This window comes from Gambusia affinis, linkage group LG23, assembly GCF_019740435.1.
Source record: "Gambusia affinis linkage group LG23, SWU_Gaff_1.0, whole genome shotgun sequence".
NCBI classification, from domain to species: domain Eukaryota; kingdom Metazoa; phylum Chordata; class Actinopteri; order Cyprinodontiformes; family Poeciliidae; genus Gambusia; species Gambusia affinis.
In genome coordinates, this window is record NC_057890.1 from 2740802 (window position 1) to 2763593 (window position 22792).

At 40.5% G+C, this 22792-nt stretch overlaps 2 protein-coding genes across 3 annotated transcripts; both read right to left on the minus strand.

Moving 5' to 3' along the window:
- Window positions 1–1054: 1054 nt before the first annotated feature.
- mcm10 (minichromosome maintenance 10 replication initiation factor) lies at window positions 1055–9742 on the minus strand. Its single transcript, XM_044108678.1, has 18 exons — window positions 9519–9742; window positions 8822–8867; window positions 8480–8743; window positions 8222–8380; window positions 5822–5962; window positions 5519–5726; window positions 5257–5422; window positions 5003–5170; window positions 4285–4401; window positions 4003–4205; window positions 2994–3088; window positions 2745–2858; window positions 2211–2663; window positions 1949–2079; window positions 1739–1852; window positions 1503–1648; window positions 1374–1416; window positions 1055–1294 (listed from the first exon to the last, which is right to left on the minus strand). Exons 2-18 carry the CDS (start codon window positions 8826–8828, stop codon window positions 1211–1213), a joined length of 2613 nt encoding a protein of 870 aa, XP_043964613.1. The 5' UTR covers window positions 8829–8867; window positions 9519–9742; the 3' UTR covers window positions 1055–1210.
- A 1124-nt stretch (window positions 9743–10866) lies between these two features.
- Window positions 10867–21352, minus strand: optn (optineurin). 2 transcript variants are annotated; one of them, XM_044108556.1, is made up of 13 exons: window positions 21195–21352; window positions 17630–17751; window positions 17343–17530; window positions 17083–17226; window positions 16647–16831; window positions 15642–15735; window positions 15442–15557; window positions 15201–15350; window positions 14547–14631; window positions 14311–14469; window positions 12726–12868; window positions 12541–12623; window positions 10867–12433 (listed from the first exon to the last, which is right to left on the minus strand). In XM_044108556.1, the coding sequence occupies exons 2-13, from the start codon at window positions 17748–17750 to the stop codon at window positions 12324–12326; spliced, it is 1578 nt and encodes a 525-aa protein (XP_043964491.1). In that variant the 5' UTR covers window position 17751; window positions 21195–21352; the 3' UTR covers window positions 10867–12323. The 2 variants fall into 2 exon arrangements, with proteins under 2 accessions (XP_043964491.1, XP_043964490.1); XM_044108555.1 differs by having other exon boundaries at window positions 15442–15735.
- Between the last annotated feature and the right edge of the window lie 1440 nt (window positions 21353–22792).

Here is a 22792-nt window from a genome sequence, read left to right on the forward strand (position 1 = left end):
TATAAAGAAGGCAAAGTATTAATGCTGAGAAATGACAATCCCAAAGAAAAACATAGAGCAAACAGAGAGATATTTTATATCTGCACTGGGTACTGAGAGTCTTAAAGTGAAGAGTTGCAGGAGAGCCAGATGGATCAAGCAGTAGAGCTGCCAACACACAAACACACAGTCATGTTTTTGTGACTTGTGGGAACTTTCCATTGATTTTCCAAAGCCTAACCTTTATCCCACTCCTATCCATTACATACCCAACCCCTAACCCAAAAACAGCATTTCCCCTCATGGGGTTCAAGAAAATGTCCCCACAAGGAGCAATGGTCCCCAGAACCCCACACTATAGACAGAAATAGGTTCCCACAAGGATATAAAAACCTGATTCTCTCTCACACATACACACACAGAAAGCGGTAGAGAGCGTTTGCTGATTCCATGCATTAATTCAGTGTTCCAAGAATCCTACCGAGTCAGAAGGGGGGATTTTTATAGAGCTAAATTATCTCTTACTTTGAACTGAAAGACCTCACAGAAGCTGCTGTGTTCAGGTTTTTGAACTTTAATAGTTACGGTGCTGCTGCCACACTGCAACAAATCATTTTAAATGTAAAAATAAAACGTCTCTATGATCTCTGTTAAATGAGCTTGGAGCTGATTTATCCCTTCAAAAACAACTTATAGCTTTAAAAGGATTTACAAAGACAGATGTTTCTTAATTGTAAGTCTTTTTAGTTGAAAAAAACCTAAAAAATTTTTGTTTTTGTTTTTTTACATACTAATATGCTAATATTATACATTAATATGTTTTCAGAAAAAGGAGGGTAGGGTAACTTTTTATTTAGAAAACAAAATTGAATTTGGGAAAATAAGTTATTAAATATTAATTTAAAAAATTGATAAAGTGGACAAAAACATCCTATTTTCTTTTTCTTAAAAGACAGTGTAGACTAAAATAAAAACAATATAAATAGTTTTTCCTCGTTCTTCTCTCATTTTTACCTCCAAAGTTTTAAGGTTACCGTTTCTTTTAAAAAGGATAAAAACAGACCTTTACATGACACTTTGTAAAGTCTTGCTTTATTCAGCCTGTTTACAAATTCAATACCTTAAACATCTGAATACTCTTAAAAAAAACATATAAATTTAAAACCTGATAAAAAAAATGTTGCTACATAATTATAAAATGTTTACACACGTTCCTCTCTGTGGTGAGAGTTCATTTCAAGCTGTTGAGGAACTTGGCGTGCTCCTCTCCCCGAGGCTGGAGAAGCTCTCCTCCGATCTTAGGTCCAGTTTTCTCCTGAAAGAGAAGATCCAGAACCTCAGCTCAGATCTCCCAGCATGCACTGTGCTTCTCCTCTCGTGGGGTTCTGTCTTACCTTCAGCATCCCGTCTCGCTCCCATTTAAACAGCCCGCAGTTGCTGGAAATGACATCAGCTCGGTTTAGCCTGTAGCGGCGGTTCTGGGTGAGCGTGAAGAGGAGGAAGAGGAGTGTCTCCGTGGTTACCTGCAGTGTTTGTGTGGCAGTCTGTCCAGAGCGATGGCCCTCTGTCCACAGGGACATCTGAAGAAGCGCTTGACCGCGTCGTGCCACCGCAGCTCGTGGTTCTCAGTCACGCAGCGATCCGCCGGCTTGAAGTAGGTGTAGCTGCACTGGAGATGTAGGAAGGTGGAGAAAGAATCAGACTCTGGAACGGATCAGAATCAGACAGAGACGTTCCTAACAGCAACGCCACGGTGTACCTTTCTGCAGGTGACAGCCCGACACTTCATCTCTCTGACTGCCTTCATCTTCTCCTCCATCTGCTCCTTCTTCACCAGAACATTGAAGTAGCGCTCCTGCAGCTGGTACTCTGACTGCAGGAAGTGAAAGCAGGAAGCGGCCTCAGTTATCTGGATCTGTCTTGAAAGCTACACATAAAAAAAAAAATTTAATAAAATCTCTGGTCGTACCGCTTGGAGCGCGACGCTGTGACGAGATTTGGCTTTGAGGATCTTCTGGAACTCCTCAGACTCCACGTAGCGTTGCTGCTCGCGTTTCTTTTTCAGGGCAGGCTCCTCCTCCTCGTTACTGGACGGCCCGCCTAAGCAGGTGAGACAAAGGAGGAGGTCTTTATGTAGTCAAAAATAATTTTAACCTATGATGCAAAATATTAATCGACTTATGATTAATGGTTTATTAGATGAAAGCCATCTTAAACACTTCTGTACTCACCATTCGGCGACGTCCGATTCTTCTCTACTCGGGCGTTGATGTCGCTGCTGTCACTCCTCTTCCTCTTCACGGCGTTGGGGTCTTCCCTCTCCAGTGCTGCTCCTTTCACCCTCAGCTTCTTCAGAGCGGCCAGCTTGGCAGCCGATAGGCTGACAGCAGTAGGGGGCGGAGCCTGAGGCGGGCTGTTGTCGAAAAAGAGAATGTCGTCACCTTTGGAGAAGCCGCAGCCCAGCGTCGGGGCGTCTGACGTCGCCATGGGAACCTCCGAGGCAGCCTTTGGGGACGTGAGATGGGCTCGGCCCGTCTGAGCGGTGCTGCCCGGGTTGTGTGGCGCCCTCTGCTGGATTCTGTGCCGACGGCTCTCCAGGAGCTCGCGCTGCTTCTGTTTCTGCTGCTTTAAGAGGTCGGAAGCAGAGATGGACTGAAGTGGAGCTCCGGATGTATCTCTGGAGGCTGAGGACAAACGTCAAGTTCAGTAGGAGTATTATTGTTTTTATTCTAGTACTTATTATCATCAGTCCTCCCTCTGCGCACCCAGCTTGCTGTCCTGCTGCAGATGTTTCTTCAGCTGCAGAGCTCCTGGTGTTGGCATCGTCATCAAACTCTTAAACTCGTTGGAGCATCCGGAAACTTCCCCGGACTGCATACCTGGTAATCGCCAGAACACGGAGGTCTCACATCAGATTTTTCTTTTTATAAACAGCTCACCTGCAGTTCTCTGTATTTATTAAAGATATAAAGTGAAAACGCTGAGTGCTGAGGTAAACCATACAGGCAGCGTACCGATCTTCTTGGCCTGACTGATAAGCTGAGCCGATCCTCTCACAAACAGTGTGTCCAGGGTTTTCTGGACCGGTTTGGTCGGTTTAGAGGCAGTCCTGCAACACACTTCATTAGTTACTGAAGCTGCAGATGTGTTTTACTGAAAAACTAAGAAAATTCTGAATTAATTTCAACATTATTTACAATAAAAAAAAACATCTTAAACATGGTGAGTGAACGAGTCTGTTGGAGCTTTGCACATTTAGAGCTCAGCCAAAATCTGGAAACATCAACATTCAAGCTGTTGGCAGGAAGGCTGTCCAGTAGCAGTCAGTGTTGCAACAATTCTGAATAAACCTGACTCAAGACTGTTGATGTATGACAGACTCATAACTGTCACGACACTCTAACAGCTCAATATCCTACATGAAGTGCATGGCGTATGTTTTGGATAATTATTTGAAAAAACAAAATATGAAAACCATGCAGAATTTTCTTCCTACTTCACAAATATGCACTACTCCGTGTTGACCTATTATATAAAATACATATACAATATTCATGGTTAATCCATGTTTCACCAACTCAAATTTAAAAGCGTTTTAAGACCATTATGAATGGAATTTAAGACCTGCATCTTCACAGAAATGTACGAACTTTGTCCAGGTAAAGATGTAAAACTACCTAGCTAAAAAGCAAGGGTATATTAGCAGATAGCGGTATTCTCAACTGCCTCAACTCATAATGCAAGCAACTCAAACTCTTGCCTGACAGAATTTGACAGTCCCATGAGGAAAAGAGTAAATAAATTAAATACAAAATTAAATAGTCCTCCCACAACCAAATTTAAGACATGGGATTAATGCATTTAAGGTCAACTAACTTTTATAAGACATTTTAAGGCCTTAAAACGACATTTTAGCTACATGGATTCCAGATATTTTGTGGACACTCTAAAACTCAGCCTGAGCTGAGTAGAACCTTTACAATAAAGAACATTAACTTAGATTGTAGTTTCAGCAGGACTCACAGGGAGGCGGCGCAGGCAGCAGAGGAGACCCCCCCGTAGTAAAAGCCGTCCTGACACAGACGCTCTCTCAGGCCGCCCCCCTTCCCGCTCCCCTTCACCCGGTTGGGGGCTTTCCCGGAGAACGACGACTGCAACTCGGCCCTCTTGGAGCTCATCTTCTGGTACTGGGCCTTGACGTGGTACTGGCAGTACTGGCACTCGTACTGCAGAGAGGGTCAGGTGGTTAGCATCTGATGAAACAGCTGGATTGGAACGACAAAGCTGCTGCAAACAGAGGGCTACCATGTTAACGATCTGAGAGCACGGCTCCCCGCTCTTCTTCACTGCCTTGCAGGTCCCGAAGTCCAGAGCTTCCCCCATCACCAGAACCTTCTGAGGATGATCTACCGTCAGACTGACCTGCAGGGCATCCAGGGTGTTAGTGGTGAGGGACGATTGGGAATGAGGCTCAGTTTCAGAGTCTCTAGAGGTGCATTCACACCTGCCCTGTTTAGTCTGCTTTAATTGAACTGGCTCAGTTGGAAAACATATGTGAATGTCAAGCAGACAAGAAAATGCTCCAAAAGAAGGAAGCAGATTCTAACACGAAGAATTCTGGGAAAATACAGCCATAACAAACATGTAAACATAGCACTCGCGGGAGAAATAACTTGTGTTCTTTTACCAAAGACAAAAGACAAATTCTATAACAGCTAAAATATAATGCCACTGTTTTTGTTTACATTTTGGGAAGAAGAAAGTTGTGTTCAGTATCTTGGGAATACTACACCAAGAACCACTGTCGTTTCCTTCAGTGGTTCTTGGTGGAGCACCACCACAGGCGAGGAGGGGAACAAGTAGAGAACAATGAGTTTGGTTGGTTTGACTCAGTGCAATGTGAAAGTGAACAACGCCAGCTGGAAATGCAACAAATATTGCAATTTTGGTCCCCAGCCAACCAAGTCTACTGGACTATCAGGTGTGAAAACACCCTGAGAGTGTGTGAGACTGTGTACCTCACCCCATCGTAGCCGTCTTTCTGCTTCATGGGGTTGGGGTTCAGGATTCCTACGACCGTGCCGGGTTCCATCTTCCAGTGCTCCTTGTGGACGTCACCAAACAGCAGCAGAGACACAAACACGTCCAGGTTGTGGAGGTCACTCAGCTTCCAGACGCTGAAGGTTTTGCCCTGCAGAGAGAAGGTTGAGTCATGAAACCAATGGGAGGTCAAGGGTCGGGGGAGTCACGGTAATAACATAAAGTATCACAACATACGCTGCTGCTGCTTTGGGGCGTAGCTTTGCTGACCAGCACGGCGAACGTCACCCAGTCGCTGTCCTCCAGCTTCTCCCGCTTCAGCCGCTCCGGCACCTGGGACAGCCGGATCAACCGCCGGTCGGCCATCTTTCGCTCCATCTCGCTTGAGGACACCCGCGGCTTCCTGATGAAGCATCGACCGAAAGCATCGGTTCAGACCTTCGTCTTCCACAGCTCAATGAACCAATGACTGCCTCTACCACAGGCTAGCGGCTCTGACCTGAGCCGCAGTCCTGAGTACTTCTCCACCCCTACGTCTTTAGGAACAGGAGGCGGAGCCGCTGGTTTAGACGGTTTAGGTTGTCCAGCCGCTGAGGTTCGAACGTGGGGGTGAGGGGGCGAGAACGGGCGACTGCAGGGCTCGCTGGTGCTCTCTAGTGGTTGGAAGGAGCTGCCGATCTTCACCTCCACCAGTGGTTTCCTATCCTCTGAAAACAGCACATACACACAACATGAAATGCAAGGACAGCTTTGATTCACAGAGCTGAATAGACCGGGGTGAGTCAGAGAGTGAAGGTGTGACCTGGAGGTGAAGCTCTGGCTTGGTGAGCCACTCTCGGTTTATGTTTGAATGAGTCTGCGTTGCTGAGCTGAGAGAGGAAGTCTGAGGATTCCTGCAGCTTGGAGCTCCCCCCTGTGGCCGGGGAGGATAAAGACGCTGAAACTGGAAGAAAACAAAGTCACAAGAACGTCCAATGGAAATACAGAACTGGGGAAGAGTTTACAGTACAGATGGTATTTCCTTTGGGTCTTTAGGTTCAAAAGCTCTGCTCCGAATTGTTGTTTTTTAGAATGATTTAAGTTTATTGTTTCACTTTTATATACATAAATATAAAAAATCATAACAACTAAATAAAATAAAAAAATACTTTGTTGTTGCTTAATTGCAATACACTGCAGTAATACAAATAAAAATAATTTTAAAAATTTATTATTGCTCAATTATAAACGTAATGGGGCTAAGCAAGTAACAATTAAAAAATATATATATAAAAGTTTACTGCTAAACTAAATAAATTTTTTTTCTCTAATATAAAAATGTAAATTATGATAAATTAAAACAGGTAACTGGGGCTTAATAAATAAGAAATAATTGATTAAAAGTTTATTTATTATAAAATAGTTAAAAAGGAATAATGTTTTTTTTTTTATAAATTTACTGTTAAATATAAAAATACTAAAAAGAAACCAAAAAAAAAGTTAATTTTAATTTAATAATTTTAATAATACACATAAATAATCTTAAATCAGATATTTATTGTTGCTTCTTTATATGACTGTCACAATAGCAAATTTTGCTGGGCGATTAATTGTCTCAGAAAACTATTGCGATAGACGATAGTATTGTTTGAAGACCTTTGTACACTGATTTAATGGAATTGACATAATAATGTATGCAATTTGGAAGATAGTGTATCTATCTGCCAAAGATAGATACACTTTATTTTCAAAAGAACACCCAACACTGGAACTGAAAAACAAAACAACCAAAAACAAAAATAAAATGGATTCTCAGTCTCCATTAACAAAAATGTACTTGAATAAAAACACCAAATGTAAATAAATACTGGATTCAACCAAAAGAGTGCAGATTATGAAATCTATATACTATATTGCCCTTCAGTAATCATTAGATTTAAATAGAGAAGATGGGCACATCGACTACCTGATGCAATAGTTCACACCTTCATTTTCCCCTTACGTCCCAAGACAATCTTAGAACTTTGGTCGTTCTAAGATTGTCGTTTGTGATCATCCTGTAGTGTGTGGTGTGTTACGGTAGATCGTTGTGGCCGCTGGATCTAAATCAGGGGTTTTCCCACTGGGATTGTTAACGCAGCCTGTTGAAAGTGACAGGTAGCCAATCAGAAAGCGCGGATTCTCCACCATGTTTTCTGAGGGGAAATTACAGAGGGGAATCCCAAACAGCTGACACGGCGCAACCTGAAGTCCAGCGGACATTGGTGATGATATGTGGAAACAACATTAATGATTATAAAACATTTCGTGCAAAGAATATAGAAATGACGAGGGGAGGAGTTGGAGAGAAATTGCTACACAGTTGATGAACCCGGTAACTTTTCAGCTGTTCTTCGTTAACGTGACATAAATCGGTTCTAATGATTTTCATTCAGTCAGGACGTTACGCTGACACTAGAGCTGCATGCACTGCAGGGAGATTGTAGTAAAATATTGATTAATGCCTGGTTTTAAAATTAGTTAACTGAACTTGTAGCCATTATTTTGTGTCCATTGTTGGACACTACACGGCACATCGAACCCGATCGATCCATTATACCTAGGATTTCTGTCGGCTAATGTGTGATCTCTCAGGTTTTGAAAATGGGCCGACAATCGACTGACACTTTAAGATCATGTAGTGTGCGCTGGGCATTACACTAAGGAAATGAGGAAGGGAGGGTCAGTGGAGAGCACCGGAGTTGAGCCCTTTTTCATTTAGCGTCATCAACAGAAAGAGAAAAAGGATGGAAGAGACGATAAAGGCGATAATTAAAATGACGTTGATAGTTTTAATTTACTGTTCATTAATTGATTTATCGTTTATCGCGACAGGCCTACTTCTTTATAAAACAAAGAAACAACAATAAAAATAATAATGTCAAATAAGTTTGCCTAATTATAAAAAACTAAATTAAAAACAGTAAATAAATAAAAAAGTTGATTGTTGCATAATTTTGAATGTAATAAAATGAAAACAGAAATAATAGAAACAAACTTTGCTGTTTAATTATATAAAATAATAATAAAAACAAATAAATAAGAAGTTCAATGTTGCTTAATTATTCCATATCACAACCAACAAGGTTTGAATTCATCCCTAAAAGCCAATCAATGAGTTTTTTAATGGTCCTACAGCAGCAGTGTAGTACAGCTCAGTAGAGTTGCTAAGCAACAAGCTTACCTGCTTGTAGCTCAGCTTTGGCCCGGCTCGGTTTGGACGCTGGATTCTGGCTCGGTTTCGGCTTTGACCTCCCTGCTTTGGGAGAAGCTGAACTCTTCTGGCTCGCCTGCAGCTGCTGCTGCAGCTTCTGCATCTGCTCCTGCATCCGCCTCAGTTCCTCTGCAGAAAATACAAGGACACATTTAAGAAAGCAAAAAAAAAAAAAAATTCCTCAATGGAACAGAAACCAAATTTGGAGTGAAGTGATGCGAGACAAACCTTGCAAATCCTCTTTGGACCTGTCCAAGTCAGGGCGAGATTCTCCCTCACTTCCTTCTCCTTTCACGTCCTTCTCCTCGTTTTCAATGTCCTCAACGTCCCCAAAGAGTTCCGACACGTCGTCCGTCCCCTCGCCGTCCTCTTTGTACCCTTCCTCATCTCCGTTGTCCTCATCGAACAGCCCGTCCAAATCGTCCGCCTGCGGTTTGCCAGCTTCCTCGCTCTCGTCCAGGAGCGCCGTCAGAATGTCCAGGTCGTCCTCACCTGAGGGAGCAGAGAGCCACTAAGTATTAAACTCCAAAAGTCTCTGCTTTGATGTGTGTTAAACTTTATAATACTTACTGTCCATTTTAGAGGTGCTGACTGCGGCTGATCTCAGATGGTAACTCTGACATAAAAAAAATTTAAAATTAAATGATCTGTCAATCTGAGATGACAGAAATATGGCAGCTTTTGAATTCATAAAATGAAAACAAAACAACAAAAAAAAACTTTTCACTCAAAAATTGTGGTTGTTACGTTATAAACTGTGGAGAAGAGATTTTTTAGCACACCCAAAATGAATTCATTTATACAGACAAACATGACTATTCATATTACATCTGGCTGTTTCAGATTCATCCAGCAGGCTCTGTGACTCTGAGAATCAGTTGTTTTACTTTGTACAGATTTCGAACCAATCAACAATTCGTGTTAATATTGAATCTAAAAATTATGAATAAAGACCCATCCTATAAAGTTGATCTGTCAGAGGATGTTTGAACCTGACTGGTGCAGAACCGTCATGTATTTAAAGGTTAAAGCTGTGACAAACGGAATACTTTCAACAAGTGTGCGTTACATTCTTCACCGACGTCAAAGGAGTAAAATGCCAATCCAGACTGCTAACACATGAACGTCTAAAATTAATATGAAACGTAACACTGTTTTTTCCGGAAATGCATTCTACTTTCGCGAACACCAAGACAAGAAAAATGTAAATATTAAAAATAAAGTACTTTTTCTCCTTGTCTGGCTCCAACTGTAAGTCGACGCTTACCTCCGTTCCGTAGCTCCTCGGTTTCCTGTCCTCTGCTTGGACCGGTGACACCAGACCAAATATTAGAACCTCATAAAGTATTACTTTGTTTTCTTTGGTTAACGTCTTCCCGTCTCAACAAGGCGGACATTAATTTAATTCACAGACTCGACAAAACACCTTCCGCACAGAAGAAACTCTAAACTGGCGCTAAACGAAGGACCCGATGTGTTGTCGGAGAGGATAAGGGTGTCCAGTGATATGCCTCATAAAAAAAAAAAAAAAAAAAAAAAAAGTAAAACAAAAAATTGGGTTTAGACCACTTTGTCATCTGGAGAAGTATTTGAGCGCCATACATTGATATTATATCATCTTTATTCGATTTTAGCTTAACAAAAAGTAAATTAGAAATAGGACAATATTTAAGTTCATTTTTAAAGGGTGAATGCGAGACAGTTTTTGTGCTAAAAATAAGTACTAATAAATTATGTTCTGCACATTTTATTTGTACATGATTAATTTATACGTGGTTAAAGTAAACTTAGGACATGTTAGCATTTTCTTTTGTGAAAACCAACACAAATGATTATTTTTAATTCCTATGAATAAAAATAAGCGGTGTTGGACTGTAGATGAATGCAATTAATTAAAGAGTACAAACGCAACAATGCTTATGGGGATCAGATTGAATTTGCCCACTCACCAATGTGTATTCTCATTTCGTAAGCAAACTGTCTTAAAACCTTTTTTTTTCTTGCCTAAATATGTACATTTTACAAACCTTTTTTATTCTCAACATGTTTATTTCCATTGTATTATTTTCTAATTAAAAAAATTATCTATCTCCTGTATTGCATCTTCACGTATGTAATCTTAGTCCACAAATTGTCTCCTGCTGATTCTCATTGTTACAATATATTTTTGCTATATGGTAATCCTCCATCCGTCCATCCATTTTCTAACACCCTTGTCCCTAATGGGGTCAGGAGGGGTGCTGGTGCCTATCTCACGTTCCGGGCGAGAGGCGGGGTCACCCTGGACAGGTCGCCAGTCTGTCACATATGGCAATCCTCATTTATTATAAAGCTATCTCCATGACTACCTAACATATCTAAGCCTTTAGCTTCAAAATAAAGAAAAAAACAGGTAGCATGCAAATATAACGACTGCAAAGAAAACCATCTGAAAACACTAACAGGGTTTTTGTTTTAATAAATATTCCGATATTCAGGTTAATAAAATGAAATGGCTAAATTGTTCAAGGATGGTTTAGTAAAAGAGCTTCTCACTATAAATAAAAAAAAAAGTTCTATAACGAAAGAAGAGCTAATTGTTAACTGTAAATCATGAAAAGGTAAAACTCAAGACAGAAATTCTCTCATTTTATTAGTTTTTTTTTCACAGAATTCCAAACCTTTAAAATTTACAAGGTATACAGAAGTGACAGAGTTCCCTGCATATTCATAAAACAGGTAAAATATATTATGTTCTAATTATAGACTTTCATCTGCTTAATAGAAAGAAAATATGTGCCTTCATCTTACCCATCCTCTCCAGACTGACAGTAAACCCAATCAGGAGCTTAAATGATGATCAGAGACTCCATAAAATCTCAAAGCATTTAGAAGATGCATACTTGGTAACATGGTAGGACATGTCTGCCATGCAGATTTACATTCTTTCCCACTTTTCAGCTCAGATTGCGCAGAGATTACAAACCTCAAAACATTTTATTATATTCTATAACTGAACCTTATTTAAATGCACAACTAGAAGTGGTACAATGTTTTCATGCAAAGCCAGGCTCCTGTACCATCCCAGGCCCGTGTTTACAAAACATATCTATGGTCAAAAAAAAAAAAAAAAAAAAAAGGAAACAAAAAGATGGAAAAAGATTTAAGGTGATATCTATATTAAAGTAGTAGATTAATGATTTTATTTTTTTAATTTAAAAGACTGTCCTAGCATAACCAGCTTCTATATATGGAACGCCTGAAATGTCAAGACAAAACATGTCAAATAATAAAAATTGAAAAAAAAAAGAAGAAAAAAATAGCATGAAAGATTTCTACAGGGTAATTTTGAGACAGGATATAGAGCAACGTGAAAACCAAACGCCTGGCTTTTAAAAGAGGATTTCTATAACAGCTGTGGTCAATATTAACTATCGTGCCATAAGATGGCAACTGGCATGTATGGCGATGTAAACCTTCGGTTTGCTTGGTTTACTATAAACACACAAGAAAGAAAAACAAAACACGCTAGTGTTTTGGCTCATGCTGTTCTGCACTGTGGAGCCTCATCTGCTGCTCTCTCAGGTTGGCTGTGTAGTAAAGTAGCTCACTTTACATTTCCTAAATGGGACATATATGCTTTCTACTCGTTTCCTGCTATGATGAGACATTTTACAACATTTACAGGGATTTTATTTACGTGGCAAATTGAAATTATTTTCACCTGCCTTTTTCAGTGGCGCCACGTTTTTTTCAGTGCTCTAAAATCTATACATTCTGAGAAAGATTACCTTTTTTTATTTTTAAACAAACTAAAGCAAAAAAAGCCCCCCCAAAAAAACAACAATAATAATATAAAAGAGAGGGTTTATTTCCAGCTAGATTTATCAAAAGCCAACCGTTGGGATTGGCTGGTATGCACTTTTTCCATAAACCCCCAAACTACCGCAGGCCTGGAGTGATGAAGCCTCTTTAGCCTTCCATCCAGAAACTATGAGATCTTTGGATCCTACAGGATAGGACACAGGGAGGAGGTACAGTACAGGTGAGAGCAGAGGAAGACTCGGGTGAAGGTGCTCCTGGTGAGGAAGGTCTAGTTGATGCAGTCCATGATGTGGATCTGCAGGGAGTCCAGGTCTGGAAGGATCTCGTTGCATTTGGGGCAGGCGTGTTCGGGAATGTTGCCCTGGTTCCATTCAGTACCTGAATCACACCCACACGTTAAGAACGGTCTTCGAGGTTTCAAAAACTCTGCTAGCTATGTCGAAGGAAAATGCAGGGATTTATCAGCAGAACTAAACTCAGCTTACCTCTTCCTACAACACTGGCATCAGGTCCATGAGAGCCCGATACAGAGGAGCCGTGGCGGCGCTGCATTTCGTTCAGAGAACGCCTGGAGGACAGTAAGAGAGGATCAGACACGTCTGCTGGAGAGCGTTGTGATGGAAAATGACCACAAGAGGGAGACAAAGTCCATTGTGTGAGCGTTGCATACCGGCCCAGTGAGTCCATGTCCTGCTGCAGCTGCGTGTTCTGCTTCTTAACAAACTCCAGCTGCGCGGCCAGGCGCTCCTTCTCCTCGTGGAGCTTCTCCCTCGCCGCTCGCTCCGCGTAGAAGTCCGAGGAGTAGACCTCGGCCTGCGGGCCGGGACAGAACCGAAACCGTCAAACAGGCTTTAGAAAAAACTACAAACTCAGGTCACCCAGGGAAAGAATTTGCACAATAGTTACTAATTATGCCTCACTGCCTGCAATTTTAATCCGAGTCTGGGTTTAGCTGTTGCCAGGACGACCCTTACCCTAGTGCACTGTAAAGTTTGCTTCAGAGCAGATTATGGTCAGGTCCACCACAATAACACATTTTGCAGGACAATAAATTGTCCCAGTGATTATCGCGATAAACTATAATATTGTAATTTTGAGACTGTTTTTTAAATTATATGATGCTAACGGCATAACAACGGAAGTTTGCACTCTCAGAAAATAGTAAACTTAAATTTTTTATAGAACACTTAACACTGGAAGACATTCTAAATATTCAAAAATGAAACACGACAACAGCCAAAAATTAGAAATAAAACAGAAATAAAACCACGAATTCATAAACTATGAAAAATACACAATAAATTATTTTTTTTTTTAAGTGGCAAAGGAAAATGGCCTCTGTGTCATATTATATTTAAACCCTTTGGAAAAGGGAAGATTTAGTCCAGAGTTCAACAAAAGAGTCTGGCATTTATCTTAAAACTGCTGCAGTTACATTTATTTTAAGATAGATTTTTACATAAACCTGGTCAAAATTGGTTAAATATAGTCAACCTCCTTATGGAAACCTATATTTAGTGGCGAAAACAAACATCGTCATGGCAACACTGATTTACACTACGTGACCTAAACCTGGGCGATATGAAACATTTTCCAAACCGATATCAGTCAGTCTAACAAATGATGATGGGCGATATATTCACATAGGATAAGTCTGGACTTTATTTGTGAACATGATCGGAGTGATTTGCCAATTTAGGACACAAAAGTCCAAAAATGGAGGGATTAGTTATCAAAAAGGGAAAAAAAATACAAAGTCACCTATTTGGGATGCGTTTAACTGGAACAGATAAACTGTGGCAGAGACTTGTTGCTTCTTGATGGAAGCGCACACGTTCACCGAGGACTGGTTTCATCATAGTTTCTGTTTCAGTTTGTATTTGGTGTCAGGAAATGGATTCAACTGGTGAAAAGCCAGCCTCTGTTTGTCACCTTCCACCATTCTTTTGGACATACTGGTTTTCTGTTCCAGGTTGGAGTAAAAGAAAATTGCTGCTGCACTTGGAAAAGTAAAAGCTTTGCTGGCGCCATTAAAAACGGTGTTAGTAGTTATTGTTTTCTTCTTACTACTGCAAAAAAGAGATTAACTCACAGGCCAAAAAAAAAAAAAAAAAAAAACATGAAAAGAAACAGCTGGTGAAAGGTGTGGCCTATCATCATCAGTCGCTGAATTCGTCCAATCAGAATGGTAGCTGGTATGTTCACGTCTCAGAGTTTTCCTGGGTTTATTTTGTTTTCTAACCCCATGTACCAACCTGAGCCTGGAACACAGAGATGGTTTCCAGCTCCTTCTCCTTCTGGAACATCTCCTGCTTCATGTCGTCGATCTTGTTCTGCTTGACGGCCAGCGCCTCCTCTGCAGCGGTCAGCCGCTGCTGCATGTCCTCTACCAGGTTCCTCTCCACCATGTGGGACTGCGGGACAGCGCAGCATGTTGGCATTCAGTCAGAGGGAAAACAGAACATACCAGAGGGACCCTCCGAAAACACACCTCCTTTCTCTTCTTCTCCTCTTTGAGCTCGTTGTAGTCCTCAAACAGTTTGGTGTAGGCGTCCTTCAGCTGAGCCAGGCTGTTCCTGTGAGGAAGAGGAAGGAGCAGGATCGTCTGGATGAGTCCAAAGCGATTTGCAAGCATCTTGATGTTAGGACTGAAAAACGTCTCACAATGTAAGAATTTGATATCAGTTCATATTGATAATTAATGATTACTTTTTTGTTTTAAATATCTGGAATACTGCCAAGCTTATGAGATGACCTTTTCTGTTTTATCCAGTTTTCTCTCCACTCTGTTGTTTTTTTTTATTTTGAAGCAGTTTGGAGGCCCGATGGCAAAATATGAAACTGCTGCTTTGAAAGTTACTCAGCAGGATGTTGCTAGGTAACCAAAGAGTGAGTGAGTTAGTTGATACCACCATCTACATATATAGTTTATATAGTTTTGCTGCAGATTTTCAATGGGATTTAGGTTTGAACTTTGACTAGGTCAATCTAACCACTGCAGCTCTTGGTCGAGTATTAATCGTCAGTCTTGCAAACCTCTGGACCTCCATCGACTCTCTTCATCTGGACTGAAAGCGTCCCCACAGCATGACACTGCCATCGCCCATAGTAACGGCCCGTTTATGTGCGGCTGGTCTGCACCAACCTGTCTTCGTCGGCCTTCTTCTGCTCCAGCTGGCCCTGCGCCTGCAGGCTGCCCAGCTGCAGCTTCAGCCGCTCGTTCTCCGCCTGCACCGCCTGCTTCTCCAGCAACTGGGCCTTCAGCGTGGCCACGTCCTGCTCCACCTCACGACACCTGACACACACATATAAAGCGGTCATCTTTCTGTTGTTTTTGTGTTTGTTTCCTGAATGAGATGCACACAGAGCTAGCGTAGCGGGCTAACCTGTCCTGCAGGTTCTTCTTCATGCATTCGGCTTCGTCCAGCTTGCTCTGCGCCTGCTGCAGGTCCCGGAACAGCTTCTTCACCTGAGACTTGAGGTTCTCCACCTCAGACGCCGCCTGGAGCAGAAGACAGTCTAAACACATCCTGCTGCTGCTGGAGGAAATGAATAAACACACACACACACACTCACACACACACACCTTCTCCTCCTTGGCAGAGTCTTCTTTCGTCTCCGTCTGAGTGGTCTTCATGGTTTTCTCCACTTTATGGTTCTCCTCCTCCAGATCCTGGATTCTGTTGGATAAAAAGTCATATACTCTGTAGCAGAAGAAACGTGACGATGTTTTGTGTTATACCGCCGACTCATCAGCTCTTTAAAGGTTTCTCTGAGTGGTGGCCGGGCATTTATCATATCGTTTATCATTTATCAGAAAAAATGTCACATTTTGATTCATCGCTGTCATGATTAATTTGAGTTGCTAATGTTAAACCAAAAACAAAATTGGCTGTATGACTGGAAATGGTATATTTGCGATCATCAACAAATATCAGCAAATTGTAAAATATGATTAAATGCAATTGCTGTGCTCAGCTTAGTGATATATATCACATTTGTTTTAAGTAAGTGGCACCAAGAAGAAGAAGCTTATTTCCACTGTAGATAGAAAAAAAGCCGAGGAGTAAATTTACACCAACAATCTTTAAAACTAATCTGAGAAATTTTCTAGAAAATATTGGACTTTTTTAAAGTTTTGGACTTTCAAACGTGGAAAAAATTTAACTATTGAAACTCAGAAATTTCCGAGTTTTTTCAGAAAATTTCTCAAGACTAATTTCAACATTTCTGAGTTTTTCTAGCAAATTTTCAATTTTAAAATGAATCTCAGAAATGTACTAGAAGACCTTGGAAAACATTGAAATTTTCTAGAAAATTTTTGAGATTAATACATTTTTTGACAGACATTTACTCCTCCTTTTCTTCTCCATCTATAGTGGCCGTCTTATATTTCAGATGAGAAAGTTTTTCAAGAACAACATCTGTGCTCGTGGAGTTATGGATGCTGTGCCATGCACTCACTATCCTGCAAAACTATTTATCACCAAAAAATAAGTAATAGTATATATTTTTAATCATAATCTTTAGGGCCATCACAGTAGTACCATCAAATATTGTGATCTAATTATCGGTCCTCATGGTTCTGTACCTGGCAGTGCAGGCCTGCAGCTCGCTCTGCAGCTGCTCACATCTCTGCGTCTCGTTCCTCAGCGACTGCAGCAACCGGCTCACCGTGGCCTCCTCGTTCTCCTGCCGCGACGTGGTCATGCTGAGGTCCGGGCGCCTGATGCGCTCCGAACCGCACGTTTGGTTCACGTCTTCCACACCTGCGTCCTGAGACGGGACACGGGGACACATCAGGATTTTTCCCCCACAGTTCTACGCGTCGTAATAGAACTTCCTCCACCCCCAAAGCCCCCAACACAATTTTCCTTATTCCTCAGTTCTATTAGTCTGTTTTTAAAGTCCAAGTAGAAAACTTCTAAATTTATGGTTGGTTGGATGAAACAGTGCAGGAATCATTAGTAATAAATCAGTTCCTGTTGTGTGTGTTACTGGGTATGTTACTGTGTGTCTCTCCTCACCGACACCTTGATGATCTCGATGAAAGAGTCCTCCTCGGCTCCCTGCTCGGCCTTCAGCTGCAGCTCAGAGTTCAGGGCCACCAGGTCGTTCTTCTCCGCCTGCAGGCGGGCCACCTGGGCGCGCAGGGCGTCGGCCTCCGCGCTCTGATTGGACCACACCGTGACAAAATGTCAACAACATGACTCCCTCTACGGCCTGACTGCGGCTTCAGGTGGGAGACAGCCGGCAGAAGGATGAAACACGTGGTTGTGGTCCTGACCTGAGCTCCGCCCCCTGCCTCCAGCCTCCTGCTGAGCTCCTGGTTCTGGACGGTCAGCGTCTCTATGCAGCGGCGGGCCTCCTCCAGCCGCTTCTCCAGGAAGTCCTTCTCCTGCCGCTGCTTCTCCTTCCACACCGTCAGGCCCTCGAAGCGCTCCTTCATGGTCAGGTTGGTCTGACGCAGCGCCTCTGGTGGACGGAATGTGAAGCGCAGAATCTCAGCTGTGCTGTCGCTGTGTTTCAGTTACAGTGAAACCCGCCCTGTCTGAGGCCGTTTAAACCTCTCACCTTTCAGGTCGCGGTTCTCCTGGATCAGGATGGTCATCTGCTGCACCGTCTCCTCCAGCGTGCCCGGCTGGCCCGCAGGGCGGGAGACGTCTCCGTTCACCATGGGGCCTCCTGACGCCATGCTGGCGACAGGAAGGAGCCAGAGATTAGCTACGATACGTCACTTCAACACCACACATTTCAATAAATCGAAAGAAGAAGATTTATACTTTCAATTAAAATAAAAGTTAAGCGTTAGCTTGTGAAATATTATTCCAATGGGGACGAGGTCTGGGTCTTACATGCATTAAAAAAATGATTTGAGATGTTTTTATTTAGGTTTTCTTATAAAGACTTCTGAATTGCAAAAAAATTCCAATCTATTAAACTTAGTCCAAAAATCCTTTATTTATTTTGGTAAAAGCTCAACCTCCAGACAGCAAACGCAGAATTATTTGGAGTTTTTTTTAGATGCTAATCAGCTACTCTCAGTTGTAAAAACACTTTGTTGCTGTGGTTACTCATCATAGCTGAAAAAAACAACAACAACAAAACATCTAGAAGCAGAGGGAATAACTGTCTAAACATGAAATTAATAAAAACCAAAAAAATATTAACAAAATTCTACAAAAAACCCCAAATCAGAACTAGCTTAACAGAGCTACAGCAACATGTTGCTAACATTAGTGGTGCTATATTAAGAAAACATGGAATTTGTTTTAACCAACTATGTGTGGATCACTGGTACAAAGGAACACAAAGATTTATGCTAACGTTTGTAAAAAAAAAATAATAATAAAAAAATAAAAAAAGCACAACTTCCTGGTTAGCTAGCTGAAATAATGACAATGTGTTTTTTTGGGAGGGCAAAGACAAAAACAGAGCAGATAGTCCAACTAAATAACATTTATATACCATTTTATCAGCAGTAACAATAAACAAATGCAGTTTTTCTGTATTATCTGTATAACAGCAACAAAATTGCTATATTGTGAAGCCATTGGGGCATTTTTGCTCAACAACGATGAAGAACCTTACACCATCTTAAACTAACAGGCGGCAAAATTAGACCTAACATTTGAAATGATCCATAATGAAATAAAAGACTGCTTTTCAATATTGTCAATGAGAAATAATAAAATTTATTTCAATATTTAGTTTTGAATGAGCGGTTCAGATAGTTATTTTAATTCAGCAGCATGTTTTAAATCTCTCAGCTACAGCCTGCTTGATAATAACAATGGGAAAAAAGTCCATGTGAAAAAAAACATAATATAACTGCTTCTAGAAAAAGAAAAAAGTACTCGGAAGCAGCTGTCATTTATTGAATCTAGAAAATTCTTATCTACCAGATTTAAAGTACAGTGTAAATATAAAAATGTCAGACGTCACGACAACATCGATGGTTATAGTGATACAAATCTGCGCCACGTGAGTACGGTGGCCTATGTATCCCAAAAATGTTCTGCCTGAGACACACCTACTAGTTTGGTAGGCAAAGCTCAAACGTTCCCCCAAACACTCCAATATTATACATAACTTAATGTTATCTTCCCCATATTTTTTTTCTTACTTTGATTTTCACACAAGCTTAAGGAAACACAGAGTTGAAATAAATCTTAAGAAACAAAATCCAATCAAGTGGATTTGTTGCAATACAGCAGAAATCCACTTTGCTTTTGGCTTTGCTCTAAATCGCGTTAGCTCTTCATGGCAGATAAGCTAGCCATAAAGAAAATGCTAAGAGGGTCACCTGCTGCTGGTGCTGATAGTTTTTAACACACACCACCTTTCAACACTAAATCAGGGTAAAATGAAACCTAACTTTCTTTTAAAATGTGTGATATCTCCAAACTGCAATGGAGTCCCATCTAATACCACTTGGGGGCAGAGTATTCTAAAAGTGATTTTTTTTTTCTTTTTTTTTTTTACACTAATTTCTCAAGTGTAAAGTGTCAACAAATACCCACTCTGACAAAATCTTACATAAAGTACCGTAGTTATTTTTGGTTTGACAAAAGAACAGTGGAATGTTTTTTTTTAGAAAATAATATGTTTTTTCTCTCTTTCTCCAGGTGTAGAAGCAGACTTCTATTGTAAATAACCCCAAAGTAATTTCAGCAAAGTGGAAGGCAAAATAATACATGAATTCCTGATCACATTTCACAACAAAGAAAAATGAAATGGTTTGACTACATTATTTTTCATAGCTTTCTTCATATATTCCCCCAATATTTTTTTGCCAGATTTAAATCTGAACTCATTTCAGAAGTTGCAATGATTTATTAGTATTATGGGATGCTAAAAGATCTATGCTTTTTAGTACAACCCTGAAGCATTTGGGTCAAAACCACATCATATTCGGAACTATTAGTTCCATGCTAACAAAAAGGCTAATTCCATTTGAAGAACAGCACCGTCAGAGCATGATGCTGCCACCACCATGTTTCACCATGGGTATGGTTTTCTTTTGGTGATTTCTTTGTGGCCACAAGTTTAAATTTGGTTTCATCAGAACAACAACATACCCATCTACACAAGGTTCTGAAATATCCCAGCCAGGTCTGATTGTTTTGTTTAAAAACGTGCACCCTTCTCCTGCCTGATACCTTTGTAAAATGACAGAATGTTGATCCTTTGTCACTTCTTTGGGCATCTGGATGTAAATGGCCAAATTTGATTATTTTATTTATTTATTTTAAATCCTGCTGGAACAGCTCAAGTTTAACTACGATGAATGTGGTTCTCTCTCATTTAAGGCAGGTACCAACCTAACAAGACTGAATGCGGTTTAAGGGTGTGAACACTTACATAATCACGCCGCAGCTTATTATTTTCCAAAACATTTTTTCTGTAACCGATTTTTCGCTTTTTAATTGAATTGTACAAAATATGTCACATCCTGAGTGCAAAGCAAGACTTCTGGTATAATGACGGTGCTGCTGATGATGCACAAAACATGTGCCTGTTTTAAGCACTCGAGGTCATTTTTTTTTCTTACACTTTTTCAAGATTTGTTCTACCTATAAATGTTGGCGTATAACAAGTTTACCATGACGTTTCGTAAGTGGATAATGTAAAACATCATCGCCCTGATTAAGTGACTCAGCTCAGATGACCTCATCAGCTGATCGAGACACATTTCTTACAATAACATAAGCAAAAGCTGGTATAATCGTCAACTGGCTTGCCAAAAAATGAACAATAAATAACCAAACACGTCCCAAAAGAGTATTCAACTAATTATATCATTGTAAACAATCAGTGTATTTGCATAACTTCCTTATGACGCCGCAGTAAAAACACCAACTGGATGAAGCTACTTAAAACTAGCAATATTTAAATTGTAGCCATAAAAAAACCCTCTACGACGATAAAATAAATAAACGCCATGTTTTTCAGAGTTTCTCTTATTGGGAAATGATTTGTTACTTTCACTTTAATAAGGTCAGCCTAACATGTTTGCAACTTTCAGTTAAACACTAAAAAAAACAAAAGTTAGCCCTAAGTGAAACACGCGGTGTGGTTTGAGTAGAGCCAAACTGCGTCACAACAAAGCTAAACAAGTTTAAAGGTTTTAACTCACCTGCTTCCAGCTGTCGAATCGAACCTCAACCCCACTATTCGTTCTGACAACACGGACAGACTCAGAAAAGGGCCGAAATGAGTCAACCAAGCCTCTGTTGCTGAGTCTGGTTGGTGAAATCGTAAATAACCTTTCTGACCGACAATATTATAGCGGTTTCCGTTTGAGACTTTCAAAATAAAATACCAAACTCACGCTCACAAGAATGCTATTACTGGGTGCTGCGTGCTGTAGAGGTAGAGCGAGCGCCCATTATTCAGAGGACATAGTTCTTTGAACCGTCCTGTGTTCGATTCCCCCATCCTGGAACCTTTGCTAATCCGTAAAAAAAAAAAAAAAAAAAAAAAAAAAAAAAAAAAAAAAAATGTGTAAGTATCCTGTTTATATCATCGTGAACACTGCCAACTTCAGAGAACGATGACTTGGGTTTTTTCACAGAGGTTTCCGTTTCCTCTACACGGCGTTAAAGACCAGAGAGTAGATCTGACAGTGAACAGCGCCTCCCACAGCGACTCAGCGTCTGGTGAACGGCCATCAACATGTCATATAAATCAGCGAAACTCTAACGTAAAGGTCACGTGGCAAGACACCAGCTGATAACGGGAAATCCCGACATTTGTCACCTTTAACTTATCAAGGGACACCATGGGGGTTTCCCTTAAGCAAAAATCGATAAATAAAAAATAATATAATGTCCTGTTTTAAACATTAAATGTTCAAAATTGGGTATTCAAGTTAGATCTGGCTGGTCTATATAATGCAGTTCATGGAATGCAAAAGTACATAATGCTGGTTTTTGTGTACATAAATAAAGGTGTAAATTAATAGATATGAAAATGCGTTTTAAAGAATCTCTGTTTAATATAGGTTTGTCCAGAGCAAGTCTTTTCTATCTGTAGTTTGACACACCAATATGGGTGTGATAATTATTATTATTATTATTATTATTATTATTATTATTATTATTATTATTATTATTATTATTATTAATTAGTTAATTTAATGAGAACAACCACATTTTTAGTTCAAAATCCTAAAAGAACCATAGTAAATGAATGTCGGGCAAAATGGCATCCATGGGACTTTTCAAAAGTCAAAAACACAGCTGACCAAAGAGAACACGAACACTTCACATTTGCCGAAAAGGCGTCTCAGTGTTCCCCGAGGCTCCCAGGGAAATTATTCTGTGGCTCGAAAGACCTCTGATTCACTCAGCAAGAAAAAAATAGATTTTGGATTGGACTATAGTCAAAGTGTGAACTTAACAAGCGCTGGATAAGCCGGTTTTCTTGTTATTTAAAGGCCACTGAAAGTAGGAGATCCTAATTCATTTAGTCCTAATCTTCACATTTCCCTCTAATGTCCGCTAGATGGCAGTGCTGTTCAGGTTTTGAACTCAGCTGAATCGTGTTCTTCGGTGTATTTTGAGACGAAATACTTAGTAGCATAAATTTAGCAAACACTTGCAGATAGATTCAGTCAGGAACTGTTCCCGGTTTCACAATATTTATTTGTGTTTTTCGAAGATTGTTATAACTCCAGTGTCAATAGGTTGTAATCCCTCAATAACAGCTGGGGTTGTAAAATAACAGGCGAAA

Coding starts and splice junctions, on each gene's coding strand:
- mcm10 (XM_044108678.1), bottom strand. Junction 2,664..2,744: donor GCAGCAGGACAGCAAGCTGG/GTGCGCAGAGGG, acceptor GTTTGTCCTCAG/CCTCCAGAGATACATCCGGA. Junction 2,080..2,210: donor GAATCGGACGTCGCCGAATG/GTGAGTACAGAA, acceptor TCACCTGCTTAG/GCGGGCCGTCCAGTAACGAG.
- optn (XM_044108555.1), bottom strand. CDS start 17,750: ATGGCGTCAGGAGGCCCCATGGTGAACGGAGACGTCTCCCGCCCTGCG. Junction 12,869..14,310: donor TCTCTGTGTTCCAGGCTCAG/GTTGGTACATGG, acceptor CCCGGCCCGCAG/GCCGAGGTCTACTCCTCGGA. Junction 12,434..12,540: donor TGCCAGTGTTGTAGGAAGAG/GTAAGCTGAGTT, acceptor GGTGTGATTCAG/GTACTGAATGGAACCAGGGC.